Source organism: Cydia pomonella, chromosome 11, assembly GCF_033807575.1.
Source record: "Cydia pomonella isolate Wapato2018A chromosome 11, ilCydPomo1, whole genome shotgun sequence".
In the NCBI taxonomy this organism is placed as follows: domain Eukaryota; kingdom Metazoa; phylum Arthropoda; class Insecta; order Lepidoptera; family Tortricidae; genus Cydia; species Cydia pomonella.
Genome location: NC_084713.1, coordinates 10,100,143 through 10,127,086, shown reverse-complemented (window position 1 = coordinate 10,127,086; position 26,944 = coordinate 10,100,143). Strand labels below are relative to the sequence as shown.

Below are 26,944 nucleotides of genomic sequence, written 5' to 3'. Positions count from 1 at the left end.
TTACCGTGTTTGGCTTCGATTTATTATTTTATTAAGATTGAGACGATTGTATCAATCTTTATTTTGTCATGTAAAATTACTTTAGTTCTGCTAAGTTGAGGTTTAAATCTTAAATGAAACATTCTATTTGACATTTGAACGCTGGTTGGACGGCACTAAACAATTATTAAACTAAGCACCGTACAATTATTAAAGTTCCTGATGCGGCATGGCGAAACTAAGCAACTTTAGAAAAGTGCACTTACCCGTAATAAATAATCGACTCACCGATGTCGAGACGATCGTGTCCAACCCCCATTATCGACACCCTCCGGCTGTAGGGCCGTGCATTTGGCCCGCGGTGCGGCAGTGGACGCGCGAGCGACGCGCGGGCGGCCGCGCAGCCGGCCCTAACTCACACGATGGGCCAGACTGCCGGCGCCGAGGCCGTCGAGGATGAGGACGATGAGCCCCGCATCCGTGTCAACCCTACGGAGAGTTCGCTGGTGAGTTCTAATTTTAAAAATCAAAATGCGACCGGTGGCCAAATCGTTTTGGCCAGCTGCTTTTTTCCGCATTTGACGCAGACTGTGATGAAATGTTTGGAACGCCTACGCTTGTGTCATTGTTTCTGTACGTGAACTAACAGTGAGAAAAATATAAGGCGTTCAAATCCTGGCACTGTAACTTTATAACAGACTTAGGGCCGGTTACTGTTTTCTTATAAATAATTCTCAAAATTTCTACACTTAAAAGCAATTGCTAAAATGCTAACGTTCGCGAAAATTGGATTATACCTGTGGGAACTAGTGGGATGTTTCATATATTTTTTGTCGAGTTGCCTCGACCTTGGTATCAGTATGTTGGATGTTAGAAATCAGGTATTTTTCGAGCACAAAATGTATTTATTTAGAAACCACACAGTCATATAAACATATTAAAAATGCAATACAAAAGATGTACCAGTGTACCACAACAAAAGAACAATACAACAAACAGCCCTGGAGGGTCATAATTATAAATTGTTAACCAAGGGATGAAAGGCACTCGTTTATGACGAGGTAGGTCTTTTGCTGTCATGTTGGTGCTCGAACGCAGTCAGCGCCAATAGCAGGAGACTGAAATGGTGCCTTTCACCCGAGTTAAACACTCTACTCTTCATTTCGAATACGAGGAACGTAAAATATGTGTATTTAAAGATAAATGACAGTATATACTTTTGTAGTATTTCCTAAGTAAAGTACCTAAGTATCGGATAGCTAATTAACAAATAAATTAACTGAACTACCAGTCAAGCTTATTCGAAAATTGTGACACGCCAACGATGGCTTTATTCGTTAGATAAGTGGCAAGTAGCTTATTCAGGACTTTACTTGGACATTGTGAAACAGGCCCCAAAATAAATAAAAAATTGTACATACCTACCGCTCACAAACTTTTATGCTTGATAAACAAATTAGTTGTTCTAACGCGTTCGCAAACGCGGATTGCACATGCTATTGAATCCGTTATTCATTTATAAACCATATAAAATAAACTCAAATTAAAATAAATATATGCACGTATTGTATAGACTTTTCTTTAAAATTAATGACATAAGTCATGTTCTTATTTAAAATGTTCTATAATACCAAAGAGTAAAAAGGTCATTACATTCAATTCAATTCAATTCAAATATACTTTACAGTACATATGGGGCTACTTTATAGCACTAGTGCGAGAAGTAGCATATTACGTTACTGTGTCGAACATTTAAAGGGCCATATGTACTGTAAAACGTTGTACGATACATGTGCGAATAGGTAATTCGCAACTCGTGTCGATTTAAAACACTCCCTTCGGTCGTGTTTTAATTTATCGCCACTCGTTTCGAACTTCCTATTTTTCGCACTTGTATCGTAATGTACTATTATTCATGTAGGCCTAGCAACAAGCACTTATGAATAGTAAGACAGTATTACATATAATTATCTTAATCTAATTATCAGAGCAATTTATTGATGTTGTAAATATTATTCCATATATAATACTAATGAATATAATTCATAGATCAAATTGAATACTAAAAATTTCACAAAATATAGTCATACAAAAAAAAATGTATAAAAAATACTAATCTAGATTGTTTGATTCGTCTCTCCACTCTCTCCCCATCCCTGATCACATCTCTTCTATGACTCTCCGAGGTGGTCTGGTTGCCCGCTGACTACGGTGCTGCGTTGTAGGGTTTGCCGATGTAGATACAGGATCTGGATCAGGTAACAGGCTTCTGTTACTCGTATTTCCTATGTGTGATGAACCTTCAGGAGTGGGAGAACTGTAGTGTGGAGGGCTCATCAGGGTGGAGTTAAGAGTGGCGGATGAGATTTGCGACGGTCCAGGACTCGAAGTGGCATCGGGCGTACGAAACATATATGTTAGGGGTGATGAAGGAGATGGTTCATGGTGATTTGGAGAGTTATTAGGCGATTTCAGTCGAGGTCCTATGTGACCGGCGTGTCGCCTTATGATGACGTCTCCATTTGGTGTCGAAATAATGTAAGAGTAGCGATGTCTGCGCTCGGCTATAATTCCAGGCTGCCACAACTTTTCAAGCCGAGTTCTATGGTATACTGGACTACCGGGTGCATAATTTGGTTTATTCGTTGTAGTTTCAATATTGATCTTTATTTGTTTGTACTGTAATTCCCTCCTTTTATTTGGTCGAATATTTGACAATAAGTACAACATTACTTCCGCTGGTGATTTGCTCGTAATGTTATGGGGTGTGATCCCGTACGTGAACAAAAACTCTCTTAAACGCTGGTGTTGGGGCTCTGTGCCGGGTGCAAATCTTGATTTAAAAGTCCTTACGAGGAACGTGTTCGCGGAACGCCGCGAGCCCATTGGTTCTTAGATGGTAAGGTGAAGATCTAATATGCAAAATGCCTTGATTTTTACAGTATTGTTTAAATTCTTATGTTGTAAATTGTGGGCCGTTGTCAGATACAATTATTTCTGGGAGACCAAAGGTGCAAAATATGTCGTCTAAATTTATTGGCGACGAAATGGACACCGAACAATTCGCTCAGTTCCTGAGCGTACAGCAAGCACAGCAGGAACAAATTTTAAAAATACATTATAGCATTTACACATTCAGCAACACGGACGGAAGCAGGTCCCTCATAGGCAGATAGCAGCGTGACGAGCGCTAAAACTACTTACTGCACAAGGACAGCCTAACAAGGTCGATATTCTAAAAGCTTTTAATATGGACAAATTTAACCCCTACAGTTACATGATGAGTGACTACATCGATTTTTTTGAAGCTAAGTGCTCAATACACGCAGTAGACACAAATAATAGTCTGAAGAAAGCACTTAACCCCAACTTTGAAACCAGCACATACACCGACATTCGTACAAAGCTCTTAGACTTATACCGAGTCAAGAAAACGCGATACTCGTAGAATTTTGGAGTTGTATTAGAGAAAATGATGAGTCCATAGAACATTACACAAACCGTCTTAAAGCGTTGAGCATAGATTGCGGTTACGACGACAAACTACTAGAGCGCCAGCTTCGTGATCGCTTTGCGATAGGCCTTAACACAGACAGACGACCGAGGTAACATTCGCCACATTATTTTCAATCGCACAATCACGAGAACAAGCCGAAAACGACACGCTATCAACAAACGTAACGTTTAACGTAAGAATAAGAAGAAAGCTGACAAACAAGAAGCAACGAATTACTGAAGCCCCCGAAAAATACGTTCCAGTTAATGTCTACGTTGTGGCAAGCACGATAAACATAATTTAACAAATTGTCCAGCTAGGAGACACATATGCGAAGAAAGCACAGAAGGACACTACAAAAGCTGCTGTATTAAAACTAACCGAGCATACCTAATCAAAAACAGACCTAAAGTACCCGGGTACAAAACACAACGTGTAACGAACACCACAGGATCGTCTTTTAACACGAATGACTATTCTTCAGACGACAGTGACACTAAAGACGATCTAGTATGCAACGTCGCTCCAGCACGAAACAGAGACTGTAAGAAAATAAATGTTATTATTAACGGAAAACGCTGTACTATGGACTGGGACCCGGGATCAGCGTACTCGATCATAAGCACATCCCTTTGGCGGCAAATAGGTGCTCCAACATTGACGAAGCTCCTAAATTAAAAGCGTACCATAACTTCAAACTCAAATCAGAGGGTCTCACCAACGTGACGGTGGAAGTCGAGGGGAAACAGAAGATTGTTCCCCTAGTTGTCATGAAACGCAGATGAGATGCTTTTTGGGTTAGAATGGAGTGAGACCGTCGGAATGGAGTTCACCTAACCCGTGTACTCCATTAAAAACGTAACGCCGACGACTCTACAACAAGTCATTGACAGATATAAACCACTTTTCGACGGGAATATGGAAGGTAGAGGCAAGGAACAGAATCTCCATATACCAAAAAGTGTCCGATAAAAAACCATAAATAGGTGGCGCTACAATACCTAGAATAGGTACTTGAGAAAAAAATCTAATCATAGACAGCGCACTTCATTTCGTCAATAACGCCTAGGTTCTTAGCTACTCTAGCGCTACTCTGGAGTGATTTGGAACTATTATTTATAGCTGACAGCTGGACACTTTTGCAACAATTCTGCCTAAGGAGTTTCTGTTCCTTGCCTCTACCTTCCATAGACGGGAAGCTTGGCAAAAGTTGAAAACTACCTTGTAAACATTCACATAAAACCAGGAGCAGTACCTGTCCATCTACCAGCACGACCTATCAAGTTTGGGATGAGAAAAAAAAATATTAAAAAAGAAATAGCGCGCTTTGTGGCTGATAACATCTCGTCGCCAATAAAATAATCTCAATTTATAATAAATATATGCATGTGTTGTATAGACTTTTCTGTGGCAATAAAATTAATGACATAAGTGATTTTCTTATTTAAAATGTTCTAAAATACCAAAGAGTAAAAATCAGCTTGGGTCATTACACCATACTAGAGTCAGACCAAGATAAATTGGCAGCATAGATGTTAGGATCGTGTATGTAGATGTGTACCGCATGCGCCCGTGAGGGACAGAACATACACAGTGCGACAAAATTAAAAACACGTTTTAACGTTCCTGACAACATACCAAAAATATTCATTGTTTGTTACCCATCATGAAAACGGTGGGCAACAAAAAACGTCTACATCACTTAGTACTTTTTAGAAGTAGGCAGAAATGACAAGGACAATCAACAACGCTTTCTCTGCTACTCCTACTGAAAGTTCCGTAAGAGCATCTCGTTCGGTCATCTCCCCCCTCCCCACTTCTCCTCTATATTATTTTACCTCTATTCTCGACAGCGATTTTGATAGCCCAGTCTGTGCAAGTGTAAAGTAAACGTCATAATTTCATAGAACTTTGAGGTTTAAAATAACACTTGCTCTGTCTGGGCTGCCAAACGCTGCCAACTTATCGTGGTTAGACTCTAAATTCATGGTGGGGAACATACTTACTATAGCCTGTAAAGCCATATGCCATTTCTGTAAGTGCAAAAAGCGGGAAATTTAAAAAAAATGTAGGCGCGCTGGCTTCCATTTATTCGTTTCGTTCGTTCGCCATAAATGGCTTTTTTTCAGAGTTCAGACTAATTCACCAATTAGGTATAGGTAGTACTTACATACAATGTTGTAGATAATCTGATTACTTATTCGATGGTAGGTGTATTACATACAATAAAGTTATTACAGTAAAGTTACTTTTTATACTTAAAACATATTCATGATGACGGGTAAGTATTTACATACATATGTACCTACAATTGTATTAAACTTCATGTACGTAACGAAAACATTGGTATCATTCCGTTCGGCTCGTTTAAAAACTTGATTAATTATTAATATATTCAAACAAAACATAGCAAACATAATAAAAACAATATTTTGGCGCGGAACCGAACGTGCGTGGCAATAGCGCGAGCGTCTGACAGTCGTGTGTCGAACGGCGCATGAAGTAGCCGATTTCAATACGTTGTCAGTTTTACTGCGAACAAAACGCTACAGACAGAACTCATCTGTCATAATTCTACTCGTTATTATACTGTTTTAGTTATATATTTAAAGCATTAATAATAACATAGATATATTAAGACAATTACAATAAAATTCTTTTAAATCCAATTTTACCATAAGTGTATAAATTATGGGGTCGTGATAATTACTTCGGGGTTGTCAAAATTAAAATTGTTTGGTTTCAAATCCACTTGAACTTGGTCGAGTTTTGATGTAGTTAAATAGCGTTCAGTGCCAACAGTGTGGTGTGTAAGATTCTATTTTTTGTTCCGTTCGTGAGCAGATTGTGAATATCGACAATGTCTAAGGTGTCCCTTCAGAATATACCATCAAATCCAAGAATCAATCGGCTGAGAACGTACTCTAGGGTGAGCAAATTTATTTTATCAATAACAAAATTTGCATGAGCTCTTCATTGCTGTTGTGGCTAAAAATAGACAATTTGAGGTTATTTCTTTGTTAGCTATGTTTGTTTTGGTCTTATGTAGCCCTATAGCCTTGGTAGAATTCAAATAACAATACAAAACCGTCACGATTAGAACGGCTAGCAGTATATTTGAGGGATACAATAAGAACAGGCCCTCATACTGAATATGTTTGCATTGTTATGATGATGGTTCATACAAACAAAAGACTAACTATCATATGTATAACAAAGGTATCTCATATAAATGTAATTATGTGGTTTTGATATTCATTTGGTTGCTATACATGTTTTTTTGTTAAGTATCTTACACATAATTACCCGATACCGAAATTTGTTGGAGAGGCCCTAGATCTTCACTCACCTAATGCAAATGCTGTCCAATGGGTGAAGAACTTACATATTGTATTATAATTTAAAATTAATCGACTCTGTAAATGCCATACGAATAAATAAATAAATGCCTTGTATGAAACCATTAATTTATACACTTTTAAATATAATCTTATATACTGTAAACATTGGTTTTGTAATTTTTATACTAAAATCTGCTAGTCTTTTTTTATTCCTCAATAATCTATGGGCTGCTCTTGGCTATGTCCAGTCAAAGGCTGTTAAACTTAATTCATGAACAGTTTTAGCAGACTTCTGGACAGTGTATATTGCCATGATGTGACAAAAGTATTTTTTTATGTATCTGCTAAAATGAGCCAAATTGCACATAATAATAACAACTAATTATTAATACAATATGAGAATAAAAATGCCTATTATAAACTGGATTATATATCATATGCTAAAGAAAAAGTAATCACCGATGGTAGAAAAAACAAATCAAAAAATATTTCATAAAATAATTTTATTTGTTCCATGTGCCTGTTTTTTTTTATCAATTAAATACCCTTTTAAAATAACTTAATAAATATCTCTAAAGCTATCTATCATTGCTGTATTTTTTTTGTAAATTTTATCCTAGTGTAATAAACCTCTACAAATGCAGTAATTAATGTAGCAGTTTGTATTCAACATTCAAAGCAACAAATGCTGCATTATGAATCTTAGATTCATCACTATTATCCTTGGCCCTGAATGGTAGCACTGTGATTAACATACATTTATAATATTTCATTGCATAATAGTAGATATAGTATGCCAGATTTGCATAATTCATAGGGCTTGCCGTCAGTTATAGACAGGACTATATTAAATGTCAATATAAGATATTTATTGTCGTGCAACTAAGGCCCATAGATACATACCTTACTGACTAACATACATACAAGAATTATAATCTAAATAAAAACAAACAAACATTTTGCAACTGGTGTAGGATTTGGTAGATTCCCACAGAAACATAAAAAAAAAAACAGTAAAGGGAGCATGCTGCCAAACTAAGTCTATATAATTGATGTTTCAGTGTCTATCTAATTGTCATATCTTCATCCTATCCTCACTCATTCTCATGTACGTAAGGTAGTGCACCTTACTTCCTCATCAAAATAGCTTCCGGCTCCTTCTCAGCAGCTTTAATAAAGTGATTTGAAGTTTGTCTGTCTGTCTAGTTCAGAATAGAACCATCAAGTTTAAAATATAAATTTAAACAATGACAGCCATTAATTACCCCACTAAGTTATCATATTGACCCCATTAAAGTTGTGATAACTACATAGTATTAATTTAGTGATACATTAGTCATTTTGAACACTGAATGTTGTACCCTTTTTCCAATAAGAATAAAGTAATGCAGGAGCCATTTTTGTATTTAATTCTTAATAAAGATTTAAGAGGATAGGCCACGGCCGTTTCTACATACAAATATAATCCCCATTTTCCTCTCTGGATATTGACATTATGATAAATGTTTTAACATATATTGATATATGTTACCCATAGCTATGCCCCTATGTTTGACTTTTTTCGATTTTTTTATTTGTCTAAAATTTAGGAGTGAAAGACAGAATTCATATAAATTTTTAAATGCTCCTATCTTTTATAATAACTAAAGATTTTAATAAATAAGAACATGGGGGCATAGCTGTGGATGATATACATCAAACTGTGTAAAAATATTTTTAATAATGTTGGTATCCAGAGAGGAAAATGAGGACTAGGTTTTTATGAATAGGTAGGCGGTTTAGGGACTAATGGGTTCATGTATTAAGTTTTTCTCAGAACCTAATCAATCACCTCATTAATAAAGTTAATGTGTGTTCTGTTTTTAATTGTACTAATTTGTTGACCATGTGCAAATCCTCAGAAGTAGGCAAACTAATCACAGCACATGTTTTGCCAAAATAATAATAATGTCTTAACAAAATTTTCATAATAAGACTTAACAAAAATAGTGGGGACCCGTTTAAGGGCATATTCAGTATCGTGTTCTGATTAGGAAAAAGTAGTAGAAAAAATTTTTTGACACAAAAAAAACAAGGCCAAAAAATTTGCGCGTACACCCAATATACCGTTAAACGGATCCCCACTATTTTTGTTACATCTTGTATGATTAGTAGGTAAGCCTAGAGAAGGCAGTCCAGGCACTTTCTTTCACGTAAATACGGAAAAAAAGGAAATTTGAATTAATATACTCCTATATGTTATGTATTAAATAACTAGACTAGACATATGTATTTAGCTACCTCATTGCAATTCCAATTTGAATGACAAGTAGGATGCTGCCACAGCGGTTGATTCTGGTTATCACCAAAATGTTGAATTTTCATGCTCTTGAGTGGCTGTCAGTCTCATAGGATACACACAATTTGTTAATTGCTAGTGCCGGGACTCATTACATTAGCATACTCTACTGTCATACCCATACATCATTAGTTTAATTGTTTTTCCTTATTCTTAAATGAATCAAAATAACGAACACATTGCATAAAACTACGAATGTACGTTGAGCTTGCCCTCTGAGTTGAAAAATACGGCAGTTGGCTTTGGAAAACAATATCTACCTAGCAGTGGCGATGGCGGCACGTCAAAAATTTGTGTAGGGAAACCAGAGCTAATTTGGGTTTTCTTCCAATTTATATACCATAATAAAATAACTCTAGTGGCTGAAAATCAGGCGAGCCGCTGGGAATAATAGTCTTGCGGATACTAGGGTCTACCTAGGGTCTACGTCATTTTTTAAATTAGGGAGCCGAGTATCCTTATCGATTATCTATTACGATAAAACTGTTACGCTGTAACGCTAAAATCAGGCGGAGGAAGTCGTAAAATGAATGTTAAATACCGTGATATTTTTTTTAATAATTTAACATTTATTTCGCAAATTAAACTTAATATTGAGTCATTACACAAAAAACTTAAATAAAACACTACTATTACAAAAAAAAAAAAAACAAGCACCGCTATATAAACACAAACTTACAATTATTTAACTAGCCCGTCCTGTGACATGCCTTGTCCAAAAGTCCCCATCACACTCGCAGCGTTGCCACGCTGTATGGCGATGGAGACCTGTTGGACAAGCCAAGACCCAGAACGGGGATCGTTCCCCCTCTCCCTTAGCCGCCGACCCAGTTCCCTGAACAATTCGGACGCCTCGCTGCACCAGGGTCCGGCTGTCTCGACAGCAATGGGCACAAAATCGTACGCCCCCTGTAACCCGGAGTACTTGGCACGCTTATTTTTGGCGGCAATTTCTGCCGCTGAACCCGCGGCCTTAACCGTGTGTCTTAGATGGGATGCAGCAAATGTACTAACACATGTCGCATCCCATAAAAGACACCGCCCCCTCCGCCAAACCGCCGTGATATTGATATATAATGTAATTTAAATATTAGTACACGAGACAAAATATGTAGCGATCTATAATAGTATTTTATGCAACAGTTGTATAAGAAGGGTCAAAAAAGGAGAGTGGCGTGAGTTACAATGTGAGCCGGAGCCGAAGGCGTAGGCGAACATTGTAAAGGAATACGCCACGAGAATTTTTTGACCTACTTATACAACGTTGCATACAATATTTTTCCTACGAGTCAACAAAAATAAATCTTAATTTAGGTAAACAAATTACAGCAAAAGTATATAGCCAAGACGCGCGAGCATCCCTTGTTACGCGCCCGGCCCGCCCCGGGCCGCGGCCGGCCGGTCGGCGACACCTCTTCGTAACTCATGAGGCCCTGGTACTTGCTACTTACTAAATTAATTTTTTGGACAGTTTTTTCTCAATTTTGGCCACCGTAGCCTACGGAGACTAACAAGCAACGCTAAGCGGTCTTCGTAGTCTATGGGTGTTGCTATATTACGGGTGTCACATGCGTGTTTCTGACTTATGAAGTAATTGTTTTTACTATGCAACCAAATGAATATTTTTTAAGTTGGCAGCAATGCACTTAGTTTAAAACTATTCGTTTTGGTTTTGTTAGGTTGGTAGCCATTAATCGCAGTAACGTTATAGCTTATAAAAGCACAAGAGCTTTTATGAGGAATAGACAATATAGACTTTTCTTGAAATCTTTTATGTATGTTCTGATATTCGTGTTAATGAATGCATAAATGACAGATAACAGTAGAGGAGTAGGAAAATGAATTTTGTATTGTATAATAAACTAACCGTAATTTCCTAGCTTAAATTCGCTAAAATAAAGTATTCAGAAACCCTTTGGAGCCTTCTACTTCCTATGAATATTTTTAAATTGATCATAAACATATCAATGTCGATTGAATACAGTGAGTATGTGACTCGATTCTATTACACAAATAAATTGTTTCGCAACTCTTTATTGCACACCACCATAAAAATCAATACAGAAAGAAAACAGCATCAGAAGCAGCCATTGCCGTTGCCGCCGACATTAAGTAACAAATTAAAAACTACTCGTAAATACCTTCATTGTATAGTATTTACCTATCCCAATTCGGGGTAAACATTATGCTATTTTTTACAGTTAGAGCACCGAGTTTCGATTGCACATCTGAGGCCTTACTGCGAAGAAAAAAATCGAAATTCTTTATCTGCTTCTCTATCGCACGAAAATACAAGAGCGATAGTGGCTTGTTCCTGGCACTCCACAAGTTCCACAACCTGGGCGATATTGCGTCTTCTTTTAGGACATTGTTTAGCTAGCATATTTTTATTCATACGCTGGCATACATATTCTTATATTCTGTCTCGTACAATTTTCGACCCCCTTGGCCAAACTACCGTAACTCGCTTTAATTATTGCCTCTAGTTGACCTCACCCCATTGTTCACGAGCTCGTAGTTCATCAAATTGATTCGCGCAGGTCTAACCACGTCGCGACTCACTATCATTGAGCGGAAAGCGTACATCACAATCAACTGGCCCTACATTACCAACATATACCGAGCTTTAACACGAATAAGACCAGTATAACTTTGATCCGTGTCATAACTGCGTAATCAGAGAGTACTTCTATACTGGCGCGCCTCACTCAAACGGTCGTAATAGCTTGGCAAGCATTTAGATTCCTGGGCATTCCATTTGGCTGTCAACTAGATGCATGCGCGTAAAACATGATTAATAAAATTGTTGGCCATTTTTATTTGATAGTCATTTAGCCTCTCTTTTGATATGACTTATTGAGGCAGTTGTAGGGTGTAGACTTTACTATTACACATTTTAGTGATTTTCATTTCTTGTACATTAAAGTAGTTTAGCTTCGCGGTTGAATCTTTAGGTGCAGTTATCCACAGCAGTCTCCTAAGTCCAAGCTGTTTTCTTAATATCGATTTTAATTCAAGAGCTGATATTCAAGGCATATATACAAATATAATTGAAACATTAAAAAACTCATTAGGGGTAGCAAATTTGTGGAAGGTCGTATAAATGAAACACACTATGAAGGGTGCCAGTAATCGTTCGATAGATCATTAAACTAACGGCTCAAAGTCCCATAATCACACTAATAACAAGTGTCATTGGCAATGGCCATGCCTTTAAACTTTCACAAGGCTACTGCGGAAACTCTGTAGAGGACAACATGTTGAACGTACGAGGTATCACTGATACAGAAAACTGTAACCTATTGTCACTCAACAAAGACCACTAAAGGCGGACTTCGCAGCTGTTGGGCTTGAATTATTAAACTATAATCGATAGTAGCGTGCTACCTATGCCATTGAACAAATGAGAAGGTTATTAAATTCAATGCCATGGAAGTTCTTAAAGTTTCATTTAATGATTTGTCAGTTTCGTGATCAAGTATTTTTTGCAGATCTTATGTTTGTTTCCTTCTGTAAGTTAGGAGCAGGTGTAGCCATAGAGCACATTTCGTGGATCTTTTCTAGAAATATAAATAGTGGAAAAGGGTTGGGGACAGTTCTTTGATGGCTCTCTATGAAAGGAAGTGTCTTTAACCCTTTCCCTCGTTCCTTGACAGACTCCGCCGTCGATTTACTTATATTTATATTCTTTCTTTGCGCACATGGCTCAGAAGCGACTGACTTGACCACCCGGACAAACTGTATCGAGTCGTTCATATAACTAAATTTCCACCGGCTAGGCAAATTTGAGAGAATTTAACCCACAACTCTTAGAAATAACTCTCAAGAAATATTGAAAGCCTCCGTCACTGTGATCTTCTAGTGTAGTCCATAGAATAAGCAACTTTGGAATGATCTTCGTCGAGTTATAAATCAGCGTTATCTCAAAAGATCCACCATTGCTGTTCTTTAGTAAACATCTGATAAAGTTAAAATGGGTGATAACTGAGTAGTCTTATTTGCGGCAGGTAAGAGCCTATTGATATAATCAGCTCTTTAAAATATAGATTGTGAAACGTGTTGATTCTGAAGGATCAAAAGAGCTCGTAACTCTGAGGGGAAAGAACATGAGAAGTGGGGGTACGGCTACAAATAGAACCCTACCACAGCTTATTGATCTTTCGGATTCAACGTCAAAACTTTGATGTATCAACTTGCCCACGTATCGGAAGGCATCGGGCAAGTTTGCGGAAGCAATATTAATTTTCGTGGCAGTACTTGAGTTCATTGCTAACTACTTCTTTTTTGGTAGTTTAGTTAGTAAAGACTAGACTACAGTGGCACAATAGACATTGGACACTGAAATGCCATGTGACAGAAACTATTATGAAATATTCTGGATTAGGGCATCAGTGTTTGCACTCATTGTTATCTAAACAAACAGAGACTCTAAAGTGCTTTACTCATATAGCTAAAAGGTAAATACCTCATCACACCTGATGTTGCTTACAGTTTTATTTATTTTTATCACATAAACATGCATGTTATGCTTCCGTTTAGATAGGTCACGTTTTGAACATGACACTGACACGTGGCGAGAAGGTTTAATAGATCATACATAATGTTACTTTAATGTTATTGACATTGACTCACTCGAATGAATAAGTTGTTTCTATCGACCAACACATTAAGTTCATCCTTTATGACGAAACTGATTTGCTTAATCTCCTTGTTAGTTTTGATTAATATTATCTTTCATATTTATTACTTATCTGGTCGTTTGAGTTGGCTTATCAACTGCTGGATTAAGACCATGATTTCTTGTTCTTACTTTCATCTCATTGGATGTGTGACGTCTGTATATTTCAAGCAGTAGGTTTGGACTTTTGCATTGCAAAAATACAATTTCCAATCAAAGTTTATTGGATTTCGGTCCAAACACTCCCAACCGGTACAATCTCGACTAAAAATGGCTTGCTCTCTTTACCTACAACATGTGACTTTAATTTTTCTCTTATTGACGGCACGATTACCTATTATCACCACCAGTCCTTTTTAGGGTTCCGTAGCCAAATGGAAAAAAACAGAACCCTTATGGATTCGTCATGTCTGTCTGTCTGTCCGTCCGTATGTCACAGCTACTTTTTTCCGAAACTATAAGAAATATACTGTTGAAACTTGGTAAGTAGATGTATTCTGTACCGCATAACCGCATTAAGATTTTCACACAAAAATAGAAAAAAAAAACAATAAATTTTGGGGGTTCCCCATACTTAGAACTGACACTCAAATATTTTTTTTTTCATCAAACCCATACGTATGGGGTATCTATGGATAGGTCTTCAAAAATGATATTGAGGTTTCTAATATCATTTTTTTCTAAACTGAATAGTTTGCGCGTGAGACACTTCCAAAGTGGTAAAATGTGTCCCCCCCCCCCCCCCCCCCCCTTGTAACATCCAAAATAACATAATGATAAAACTAAAAAAAATATATGATGTATATACATTACCATGCAAACTTCCACCAAAAATTGGTTTGAACGAGATCTAGTAAGTAGTTTTTTTTTATACGTCATAAATGGTACGGAACCCTACATGGGCCACTTTTATCACTTGGCCGCTTTTTTACAATTAAGAGCTCTTAGTTTGTTCTTTACTGTTTTTGAACCAATGTAGTCAACCTTCATAACCTTTAGCAGCTACAGCATTATGTAATTGGCTTAATAACCGAGTCTCGTGGTTTTGTTTATTTACATTCTTCTAAACATTCTTCAAGCACGTCAAAGATGACTATAATTAATTATATATGCGTTTCCACATCGTTGTTATGCATTAATCCCTGTGCATTACATGAGTGCCAGGCTTAGCTGATAGGGCACAGGTGTTATCTGCTGCAATATAAATGTAAAGTAGATCGCAGAAGTTAGCAGCGCGTGTCGGTCGATGGGTGAATCAACTTATTAGTGTCACTCGTTATCAAGGTTACGCAGCGCCTTACGTGAGCGAATAACCCACGAACGCGAAACGGCGCGGCGCGGGTGAATTCAATCCTTTGATACCTATGGAAGTGCCCTACGTAGGCGATCTCGTTGTGAACGCGAGTGCCGTTGGGCCGCTGCGACTAGCCTCGCCGCGCCGCGTCGCATTCGCGAGTCATCGCTCACGTAAGCCGCTGCGTTAGTTGTCCAGGGGAAGGACAAATTTCCAAAACCTGATTTTATGCTCTTCAAATTTACTAAACAAACATTTTTGTTGTAATAAACCATTTTCATAATCGGTCATCTACTACGAGGGTCTTCCTAGGTCCATTATTATTACCCCTTGCCATTATTGTCCCTTGGACAAACCAAACAACACAAAAAAGTTGTTCCACCCATATCAATTGCTAACAGCTGAGATAACCAGTGTAATTTCCATAAGAACCTAATTGGACAGCACTCTTACGCCTCGGCCAAGAAAAACTTACTCCTCTAGCGCAGCGACCCAAAGTGTGTTTTGTCCTCCAACACGACTGCTCGCCGCTGAACCCGGTCCTGTGCTGTTTCTCGCCAGTCTTCAACCTGGAGCTCGCGATAATCCGTGTCCTCCACATCCGTCCATCGATACCGAGGTCGACCGGCCGGGCGGCGTGCTGTCGGTTTTCCCTCAGAGTAAATTTGCTTGATGCTGACTTCGCTGACACTGGCAGCGTTGGCCGCAACACATTGTTTTTCATAAACCACTTTTACTTAATGTTGAAACACAGTAACTGCAATGGATACATGATTACGGCAATTTTCGTTTGATTGACAGTAGACAGTAGATTTGAGTGACAGTTTTTATCAAAATATTGATAGGTCATACTGCCGTCGACACTATTAGTAGCGTACTAGTGACTTAGTGACCAGCGAATTCGCTTGAAGCGGAGCGTTTTGGTACTTTTGGTGACCCTCGGTTTTAATTGGTTCACCTATGCTTTAGACTCGTATGCAGTCGGTAAGCATTTGGAATGGCATTCCTGAACGTGACAGATTGACGTAATGCGGATAAAGCTGTAGGAACAGCTGAAAACAAGACCTTAATATATTTTTATTTGCTCACATTTCATAATCAGTTACCGAGTTATGTAACCTCGGTTAAAAACGCATACGTAGGTATACATTTATTTTAGCCATTGATGCAGACTTGCTAAAGTTACGTGCCTAATTTCCGGTGAAATAAGATGTCGTATTCGTCAGGATTGCCCAAAAATACGGTGTAATTTTTTTATGTGCATATTTTTGAAAATTATAACAATACTTTGCATTTGTGAAGTGAGCTTATATAGTACTTATGGACAATGCGATATTGATATGTTGTGTTTCATTACATAAGGTAATGTTATAAAGACAATCACAATTGGATTTTAACTAAAACAATAGAAGAGGGTGGTTACATTATTACATTTTATAATTGGTGCACCTGCACGGTGCAAACTACACACACACATTTTTGGCGTCATTTATGGAAAGGCTCATAATGCAAGTTTGCATTACGCAAATTATAAAATATTAATAGATAATAAGTAATAAAAGTAAATGGCACATTTTCTTTCAATGGCAAATCGAATAATTAGTTCATTGATAAGATTATGCCATCTCTGTTGATTTTCAATTACGATAAGTTTATCGAATAAGACAGTTCATATCTTTATCACTGCTAATTGACTTTCCAACGAAGTGCTTGTGTTGTTCTAGTTCTAATATAATTGTGATAAAAAAAATGGTGAGTTAATTAATTTAAATATATATAATACATTTTAATTGTAGTTTATATCTAAACTTATATACTTCCGGTCACATTTACGCTTAGTAACTTTGCAGAAAGCTGAGAGTTTGTTTCAATAGTAATACTTGTTATGTTAAATAGTGCCTCTAGAATAAGATAGTGCAATAACAGGCCGTCACTATGGTGTACTAAGAGTATGGGTAATTTGTAGAATAACATTATTGTATTTTTTGAAAATACTTCTCCTAATTATTTGTAATATAATTATTCATCATTTCGGCTTAATTTTAAACCCACAAGCCGTACTAAAGTAAATATCGACCCCATTAATAGTACATTATTGCAGAGACCGGGAAATGGCAATTCGTGGATGAGTTTCGATTTCAAAGATGACAAATCCACGAATTGCTGTTCCTGCCGAGGCCTATATAGTGCTTTTCTCCAAACATGCATCTCTCACTCTCGCCACTCGCCTTTTTGAACCATTCTCATACAACTATTGCATAAAATACTATTACAGTACATATGGTGCTACTTTATCGCACTAGTGCGATAATTATCACATTACATAACTATGTCGAAAATTTAAAGGGCCATATATGCTGTAAAATGTTGTACGATACATGTGCGAATAGGCAATTCGCAACTGGGGTCGATTTAAAACACTCCCTTCGGTCGTGTTGCCTGTATCCCGATTCGTTGCTAATTTCCTATTTTCCGCACTTGTATCATAATATACTTTTGACGACCTGTCTGGCCTAGTGGGTAGTGACCCTGCCAATGAAGCCGATGGTCCCGGGTTCAAATCCTGGTAAGGGCAATTATTTGTGTGATGAGCATGGATATTTGTTCCTGAGTCATGGATGTTTTCTATGTATTTAAGTATTTATAAATATTTATATATTATATATATCGTTGTCTAAGTACCCTCAACACAAGCCTTATTGAGCTTACTGTGGGACTTAGTCAATTTGTGTAATAATGTCCTATAATATTTATTTATTATTATTTATTATTTATACTATAAGGATTTAATCACATTATTCTCTGATATTTTCAGCACTTGTATCATAATGCACTATAAGGATCCAATCACATTATTCTCTGATATTTCGTTACAGCTATTTGTAGACATAATAAAATTTCGAGATCGAGATTTTGGCATCGGTATCGAAAATGGGCTTCACTATTGGTTCGAGTCGAGAACGGTTTCCTGGTAAACTTTGGCCCCAGTTTTCACACCTTTTTCACAGAAATGAACCTATGTTAGCCCTCAGTATGACACACCCAGCCAAATCATCACATAAGAGGGATGATGGCCTCGTTGCACTCTCGGAACAGCCGCAATCGCCTCTTGACTGTTTTTTGCATACACTCTGTCATTCTGGCGGCTACAACATTCTTCAATGGTAATTTTTTTTTCATCTGTAAATAGTATTTTTCGGTGGCCATTTTGTGTGTCTTTTAATCATCCATTAAGCAAATGACCTTTTTGTCTGCGGTAAGCGTGTAGTCCAAGGTCTTCATTGATAACTTTTTTAGGGAGCTTCTCTTCACAGACATCTGTATTGCCAACAACTTTTGCTTCCGTACGGGGTTTCTTGCAATTATCGCCTTCACTGCCTTTATTAGAGCTGGGGTCCGAACGGTGCGTGGTCTTCCAGACCTCCTGCGGTCATCGAAGCTCTGAGTACTATTGTATCTATTAATTGTGCGATAACCAAATTGTTTGTTGATTTTTAGGTTTTCAAGCAACTTCAAAATTATGTTTGGCGGGTGCCCACATTTGTGCAAGGCAATTACTGCGATACGATTCTCATTTAGGCCCCAATTCATTATAGATACGACGAGATAAGCGTTATGTATATAATTATAGCTCACAAATCCACCACATTATGTCATTTATTATTTTTTCGGTAGCATTTGTTTTAACGGAAATAAAGAGATTGCAAATCGAGTAACAGAACTTAGTAACCAACTAGGTAGTAATTTTATACTATGCCTACTATCTAGAGACTTCAATCTATTAAATATATTACCAAACTATAGCTTATATAAACGTCGCTCGCTACGGCCATTCAGGCCTGAAATCTAATATCTCGCGCAGTTTGCGACAGCGCGGCGCTAATCAATTAGAGGCAATCGACATCACGTGCGGGGCGCCCCAATAGAGCACGTTGCCCATACTACACCATCTGAAAGGGAAAGGTTTTGACGTAGTTGATACACGTTATAGGAGAAATGTTATAAAACACTAAAAAATAATCGTCGCATCTAAGGACTAATCTAAAGCCTCGTCGATGATGGGGCATGTCGGCTGTCCATACTTACACCGGCTGAAAGGGAAAGGTTTTGACGTAGTCGATACGCGACACATGTAGAACTCTTGTAAAATTCCTATATACGAGTAGAATTGTTGCCTTTTCTGTTTGTCCCGACATCATTGGTGCACGTAACGGTGGGTGTCTAATCTGTCCATACTACACCGTCTGAAAGGGAAAGGTTTTGACTTAGTCGAGACTCTCGGGAAATTGCAATAAAAAATAATCCTCCGTCCGTCTAAAGCCCATCGACAGTGCACGATTGCACGCGGCCCAGACTTACATACCTACAGCCTGAAAAACGTTTTGGCGTAGTAGCTACGCGTCATATGTGGAACTCACAGAATTGCAATTTATTTACGTCGGCAATGGGTCACGTTGTCGGCTGCCCAGACTTATTAAACTAACAGGGTGAAAGGGAAAGGCTTTGACGTCGTCGATTTGCGTCACATGCAGAATCCTCACAAAAAAAAGTTACAGAAATGATCGTTGTGAGCACGTGGTTGCAGTGCCCAGGACAAATTATTGCAAACTGGTACTCATCGTAAAGCCTATGAAATTTGGATCGCTAAAAATAAAACAGGCGTTTCTCTCGCACTTACATAGTTTTGTTAATGAAAAGGCGATAAATGGGAAAAAAGCAATTTTAATTTCTTGTACTCAGATTATTAGAAGAGAAAAAATGACCTATGTTACGTATGCCATTACTGTTTATTTGGTGCAATCATATCCCATGATAACCTTGTAGGCACACCAATGACGAGGCGTCTATAGAACTCAATTCCCACACGGGTTTGCTTGTTTAGAAAGCAGTGGCAGTTCTACTTTGCGAAAACCAACCAGATTTGGCTCGGCTAAAAGTTTTGAACTTCTGACGTATGCGATTATACTCGTATATACTTACATATATTCAGTACATTTACGAACGTTTGTGACAACATGCTTGCCTGATATTTACTTGACTAACCCAGTCGAGTAAGCGTGTTCTGGGCTGAAATGCGAACACATTTGGATGCAAAGACACGTCACCTAGCTGCATATGCGACCTAGTTTTTCTAGTTGGATTATTCTGAAAGGTTTTGACGTTTTCCATGCGTGAAAAAAAAATGTCTTTAAAAATTCGAGATGGATGGTACAATTATTACTAGACCCTTGCGAAATAAGTGCCTTATACACTGTTGAGTGATATTTACCTAAAGGACTTAGAAGAACAGATTAAAATAAAAAAATCATGCATATCTCACATATATCTGAATATAATTCGGTGTCTTAGTTAGTTTAAGACGTTGCCTCTAACAGTTACAGTATGAAGCAAGACTTAATTCTAATTTTAATATAGTCAGTAAGTAATTTAATATCAACTTTCCTTGTGAGCATATTCAGCCAATTGTGTAACAAATATCCGATACTTTTCTAGAAACTCGGTGGGCATTGTGATTATTCCCTTTGGTGCTTTACCAGCGATCTGTCCTAATTGCTTTTGACTGGAATTAACTCGCTTTTCTTAGTAAAGTTTGATAACTAATGTAATATTATAAATGTTGAACACTATTTGTTAATCCAAATTACAATGCTAATACCGTATCAAGAATCGGTGTTAAAAGTTCATTAGACTTCGTTGCTTTGTTTTACTTTAGTACCTACTTTTCGTATCGATTTCGTGCTCCTATTTCTATTTAACTTCAATTTAGGTTAACTGTCCTAATAAATACAATGATTCTTAACCTGCTTAAGAACCAATTCAGTGAAACATCCAATACATTTAGTAAAAAGTCTCGAGAAACCGAGCCCGTCCCGCAAATTGCGGGGATCTTTCTCTTTTACTCTCACTAAGACGTAATTAGAGTGACAGAGAAAAATGCCCGCAATTGGCGAACTTCGATTTTCGCGGTTAAAGCGCTGTTCTGCATTCACCATCATTAATTTCAGTGTTAGATTTGTCGACGGAAGGTAAACTTCCGTTAACTCATAATTCCGTGATAAGACGCCATTTTAGCTTTATTTTTAATAACAGTTTCAGGTTCTTCAAAAAATATCCGACACAATGTATTTGCAGAGCCAAAAAAATACATTTAATGCGGCTTGACTTTATTACTTTTTCCAATGACAATGACAATTCTCTGCTGTCAAGTTATGTTTTAGAGATCAGCAAATTTTACATACAGTAACGCGAAAACTGTACCTACGACATGTTCTTAGAACTCTGTAAATATGTCGTGTCAGATTCTTTTACGCGCTTCGTTGTGCATTGTGACGTGTGTGCCGAGGAAACTAGAAGGATAATTTAACCAGAAGTGACCTTAGGCATGCCAATAAATAACTAACGTGCGAAAAATAAAATATTGCTGTACTATGTACTTACATGCAATGCGGAATCTTGCGATTCCCGACGATTTACTTGCAGTGCCGCAGTCTCAGCGGTTATGTAAACCACAAACACTTTGGAGGTCAGTTTCTGCTACGCATTTTAAAATTTCCGCCTTATATGGAATGCGGGAACTTATTTACCATGAGTACCTATACTGTTCATAATAATATAACATTATCGTTAGATTAGGTACTATAAAAGGATCGATTTATATAAATAATGTACTTCGCCTCAATATCTACTTAAGTTACGTAATTTAATGTGTATTTATATTATATACTATATAATGAATAAACAGGTATTTACTGTTTGATTTACTTAGATAACTGCAAATCTAAACTAACTGAAATGACTTTATAATATTAAGTATTAGTTTCTTCATTTATACTAATACCAATACACTATTGAAATATGATTAATGCAGCATTCGTTTTCACAAGTATTTTTTTTTTCATAATTTTAGTCGATTCGTGACGTTAATACTCTCAACACTTAATTTTGAACTTGTCAGCCTTGCTTCATATAAGTACCACAATAACGAATAAGATACATTTTTACTATTAATTTTCCGGTGGTAGGTATTAAACTAATAATATTCAGGTTTTCAATAATACTTAGTTACCTACACAGACTTGTAGTTAAGAGGCCGCCAGCCTGTCTGCCTGTCTGTGACCACGGTGGTAATGTCACGTTCGAAAAATCGAAACATCAGGTCAAATAATAAACGTGTACGCGATTGAGTCCCAATTCAGTTTTATAAGTTATGAGTGAAAATCGTGTTAATTTAAATGAATATAAGTTTATATTCCCCCGGTTCGCAAAATTTTATTATATGGGATTTTTCATAGTTCGTTGCTGAGTGATGTTGTCGCTAAGTATGGTAGGTGCAACTGGCGCTAAGAAAGATAAATATTGTATGTAATTATTACGAGATTTACGAGCTATTGAACAGGAAGCGTTGCATCGAGGATAGATATCTTGAACGTTCGATTTACAAAGTTAATTGACGTTTGTGTTAGCACAGGCGATAAATTGTTAGAAATATCGACTGCTATTGTATTAACATGTAACCGTTTCTCTGTTCCCGACAAAGAACAACTGGAAACTTCTGGAACTGGAACATATAGGTTATCGATTAATAACGATAACTATGGCCTGGTACGGCTTGAACTACATCCGTAGCACTCCGTAGTTAGATAAGATCCTTGCATAATTCAAAGCCTCTATTGTAGTTTGGAGCAATCGTTTCGACGCTTCTTTATTTTTTACTCCCTGCTATGTTAAAAGTGTTGTCATTCGCCGCAGTCGACTCCTTTTAAATTAAGTTTAAGTTAATTTTAAGTTTTAAAATAATAAAAAGAAGCTTGCTTATCTAACTATTTTTATGATTGTTATAATACATTATAAGTACCCTGTTGTTATAATATTATCATTTCGTAGTTCTGAATTATTTATAGAATACAGTACATATGTCACGGCCAAACGAAGCCTTTGTTATTAGACACCAACCACAAAAACGCTAATACGTGAAGGCTGCGACATTGACAATGACCGTGAGTCCAGGTACGTCCGTCGGCCTCAGAAGGCGCTGTACACTTTAGGATCTACGCCAAAAAATACTTCAGATTGGGTATGGCGATCCATAATATCACAAGATACTAATGGGCTTAGCAACTTTTTACGCTGATGCAGCGGTCTTAAGAATATTCGGTATTTAGCGGTTCATAAATAAATAGCAAAAAGAGATGGAAACGGAAGGAAAACAGGAACCTTAATTGTGATTCCGGCGTTTCTTTGTAAACAAATAAACGAGAAGGAGTAAAACCACTTATGTTTCATTCATAAAATGTATAAGGTTTATTTATATCATAGCATGTCTGTCTCATTAAAAGGCACACCCTTGTGGGTGACAAATGTTTCATATCTATATAACTTTAACACCATTGCAGTAGATTAAAAAAAAAATCTATAAGTACTACAGTACTTTTAAGACTTTTGAAGTTTTTTTTCATATCTAAATGTCGTGACGATCGCAATTACATTTAATGGTAGGTAGTTCCAATAAGTAAACCAATTCCGTTAATATACATTACATATATTATTTCTGATACACATGTGAAGTTATCTGTACCCACTACGTACTTTATGCGCGTGTTAGATTAATTCCTATGTAAATTAGGTTAATACATATTATAACTCACGGTATAGTAAGTGTTATTTTCCGCAAACAAACGCGTGGGATTGGGTACTTCGTAAATACGCAGTTTATAGAAAACGTTTGCCATAAAAAGTTGGATAATCAATGGTTTCGTACAAAAAATAGGTCAGCCCTATGTGGGTGGGTCGCAAAGCCAATTGAGAGAGATTGAAAAGAGGCTGGCAAGAAAAAGTAATGAAATGACGAATATGGTATGGTACCTACTTTCATATAGGAATATGTTGGTGGCTGATTCTGATGGCATTAATGCGAATATGATCTTAGTAAAATGCTGTACTAAAATTCAGAGTAGGTAACTAGGTACCTAATACTTAACTGACATCAGTGACATATACCGATTTATTAAATTCTATCAGTTTTATCAAAAAAAATTATCCCATAAGAGATAAATAATAATCCGGGTAATAGAATAGTCACAAATCTAAGCAAATCTGCCGTGGTATAATTGTCGCCCGTTCCGAATTAACATTTTACGTTAACATTCGCGAGACTTAAAGAAATTTGGATCTACATCTAGAACAATTTCTAAATACGACTTATCGTTCCGAATTAACATTTTACGGCAACATTCGCTAAACTTAACTATGGAACAATAAAAACAAGCCGAATATGTATAAATAATTACGATTTCCGTGACGCAATGCTCTTAAATTTATGAATCGTTGATTTTGATGGGTGTATTAAAATCAAGCCCACTTCATTGTTATTGACTCGATGAGATCATTTTGTGTTGAGGGATTTTTCCGAAGCAAGGTCGTGTTATAGAAGGAGAAATTGACTGATGGTGTTCGTGCATTTTTCTAGGGGATTTTGTCGTGTTCGTTATCTAAATCGTTTGTTTGCTATGTGACGGAACTACGTAATGATATATCACCGTTTGGTTACCTTGATTCCCTTCTAATCTCTGTTTGCAAACATATAGAAGACGTGTTTTCTAAAATTAGATAATATATCTCTTGCATCAAATTTCACTGTAAGTAATCTATTAATTATAATCGCAAATAAAGGCCACTACATATATTAAAGACATGAACGTATGATACATAAAATGTTAAGGAGCTGTTCTACAAATTAGGTGTGCTTTCATGACTTTAGAATTAGAGATTAAAATTAGAAAATCTTGGGATACCTAGAATGAACAAAAATTGTAAAAACGGTCAGGATTGATCGTAGTGGCCGACTTTAGGAAATTAACCTATGATGGAGTTGCAATTTTGCGCTAAGCAACTTTTCGGTTGTTACAGACTGAAAGCGAAACATCATGCGAGGAGGCGGCGCGACTGACGGCAGAGGGGGCCGAAGACGATGACGAGGCCTACGACTACGGGGCTTTACCCCCGCCCCCCGACGGGGGCTACGGCTGGGTCGTGGTCTTCGCCTCCTTCATGTGCAACCTCATAGTCGACGGCATTGCATACACATTTGGAATATTCCTCCCTGAGCTCGTCACGTTCTTTGGAGAGGGGAAAGGAACGGTGGCGTGGGTCGGAAGTTTACTCTCCGGCGTGTACTTGGCTGCCGGTAAGTGGTTGTTTTCCTTCTTTTACCCTTAAGCAATTAGGGTGTTACGACTACATTTAAAGTACCCTATCGCTTGCTTCGAAGAAAGCCGCCAGATAAGTGTTTTGGCATTTCAAATTGTTTACGCTTCATTTCCGTTAACACCGTTGAAATAATAATTTATTTTCGTCTAATGAGATGTCTCAAGCCGTATGACATTCAACAAATGTGTTTAGTTTTGACGAATGAAAGTAAATACTTACTACTATACGTTGCATTAACGATTGACATTAACAGAACTTGTACTTTGGCCCATTTCGGAGTAATAATCATCAAACCCAGCTTACCGAAATGGACACAAACACAACAAAGTTGGTACTTTTCTGTAGTTACAGACGTTTGATGTGTTCGTATGCGTTGTGCAGGAGCGCGCACTTTAAAAATGGTTAAACTCTACTTTTTTCGATGTAAAAATCGTGAAATATTTACAGCCTTCTTTATGACAAATTGTTTCGAATAAAATATTTTGTTCTTAAACTTTGTAATGAAATGTTGACATGACTGACTTCAAATTAGGTTCGGAATTACTACATATCAGGTGCGAAGAGTGAAGATGATATGTAAAGGAATTTCATACAGCCTTACACACCTAGGCCTGTAAGCCAACCTTCTTTTGTTTTTATTTAAACATCTAATTATGGCACGTCGTGGCATTCAACCATAAAAAGCCTATAAGCAAAATTCTGCTTTATTTCTTTTATTTGCTTTTTTTTTGTGTTTGTGAAATATTATTTCAAGGTGTTTGTTTTTTTGCAGTTTTTTTTTTCAGTCATGCAGAAATCTTTATAGGGCTGTATCTCCTAAACCGTGCGTCGCACTGCCAAAATAATCACATTTTTGTTCCTCTTCAATGCCCGACGCACTACCCGCATGACCTATCACATTAGGACATGAAACAATCATCATCATCATCATCATCATTCTATTTATTATCCTTGGATTTCACGGGTCTATAAATCCCGGTCTTTTGATAGGCTTGCGTGGAGATATAGATCCAACACGTAGAGGCCTCTTGAAGAGCTTTAATGTCATGTAGAACGCCTGCTGGAACCCGTTCACGGGCGCAACAATAAACACCCATGAACCGGTCGTCTATGGATTGAAGTTTGGGAGGACAATGAGACTGGGTTATTGCAAAGACGTCCGGTCACCTGCCATAACAATGTTTTCACTAGCTATCAAGGCAGGCGGTGACTCGCCGCCCACTAGATGGGCCCCTGAAAATGCGGTCGTGAAGACGACCAGGAGCAACACCGGTGTATTTATTACTATTATTATTATTTAATTGCAAGTTTGAGAAAAGCACTATACAAATCTCGGCGAGAAACGGGGATGCCGGCCGCGTATCCCAACCGACCTCGCTACGCTCGGCCGTCTATATCTACTTGGCATGCAACCCTTCGTTTCCCGTCCACTATAGTAATGTACTATCCTCCACCACTCCACCTTACAGAAAACAGCAGCCAAATAACACTAGACCCTACTCATAGTGTTGTGTTCCTGCCGGTGACTAAGGTTGCCAGAGCTCAACGAGGGGGGCGGGTTTAGGGTCGGCAACGCGCATGTAACTCCTCTGGAGTTGCAGGCGTACATAGG

General features: G+C 37.5%; 1 protein-coding gene across 8 annotated transcripts in view; it reads left to right on the top strand.

Annotated features, from left to right (window-relative positions):
* Window positions 1-326: 326 nt before the first annotated feature.
* Window positions 327-26,944, top strand: part of LOC133522802 (monocarboxylate transporter 4) — a 60,367-nt gene continuing 33,749 nt past the window's right edge. For 4 of the 8 annotated variants that reach the window (XM_061858257.1, XM_061858259.1, XM_061858256.1 and 1 more), the window contains exons 1-2: window positions 328-485; window positions 25,033-25,309. In XM_061858257.1, the coding sequence (XP_061714241.1) occupies window positions 402-485; window positions 25,033-25,309 (361 nt within the window). In that variant the 5' untranslated portion in view covers window positions 328-401. Of the gene's footprint in view, window positions 486-5,950; window positions 6,405-25,032; window positions 25,310-26,944 lie in introns of those variants that run through there. The other 4 variants (XM_061858255.1, XM_061858252.1, XM_061858258.1 and 1 more) reach the window with 2 other exon arrangements.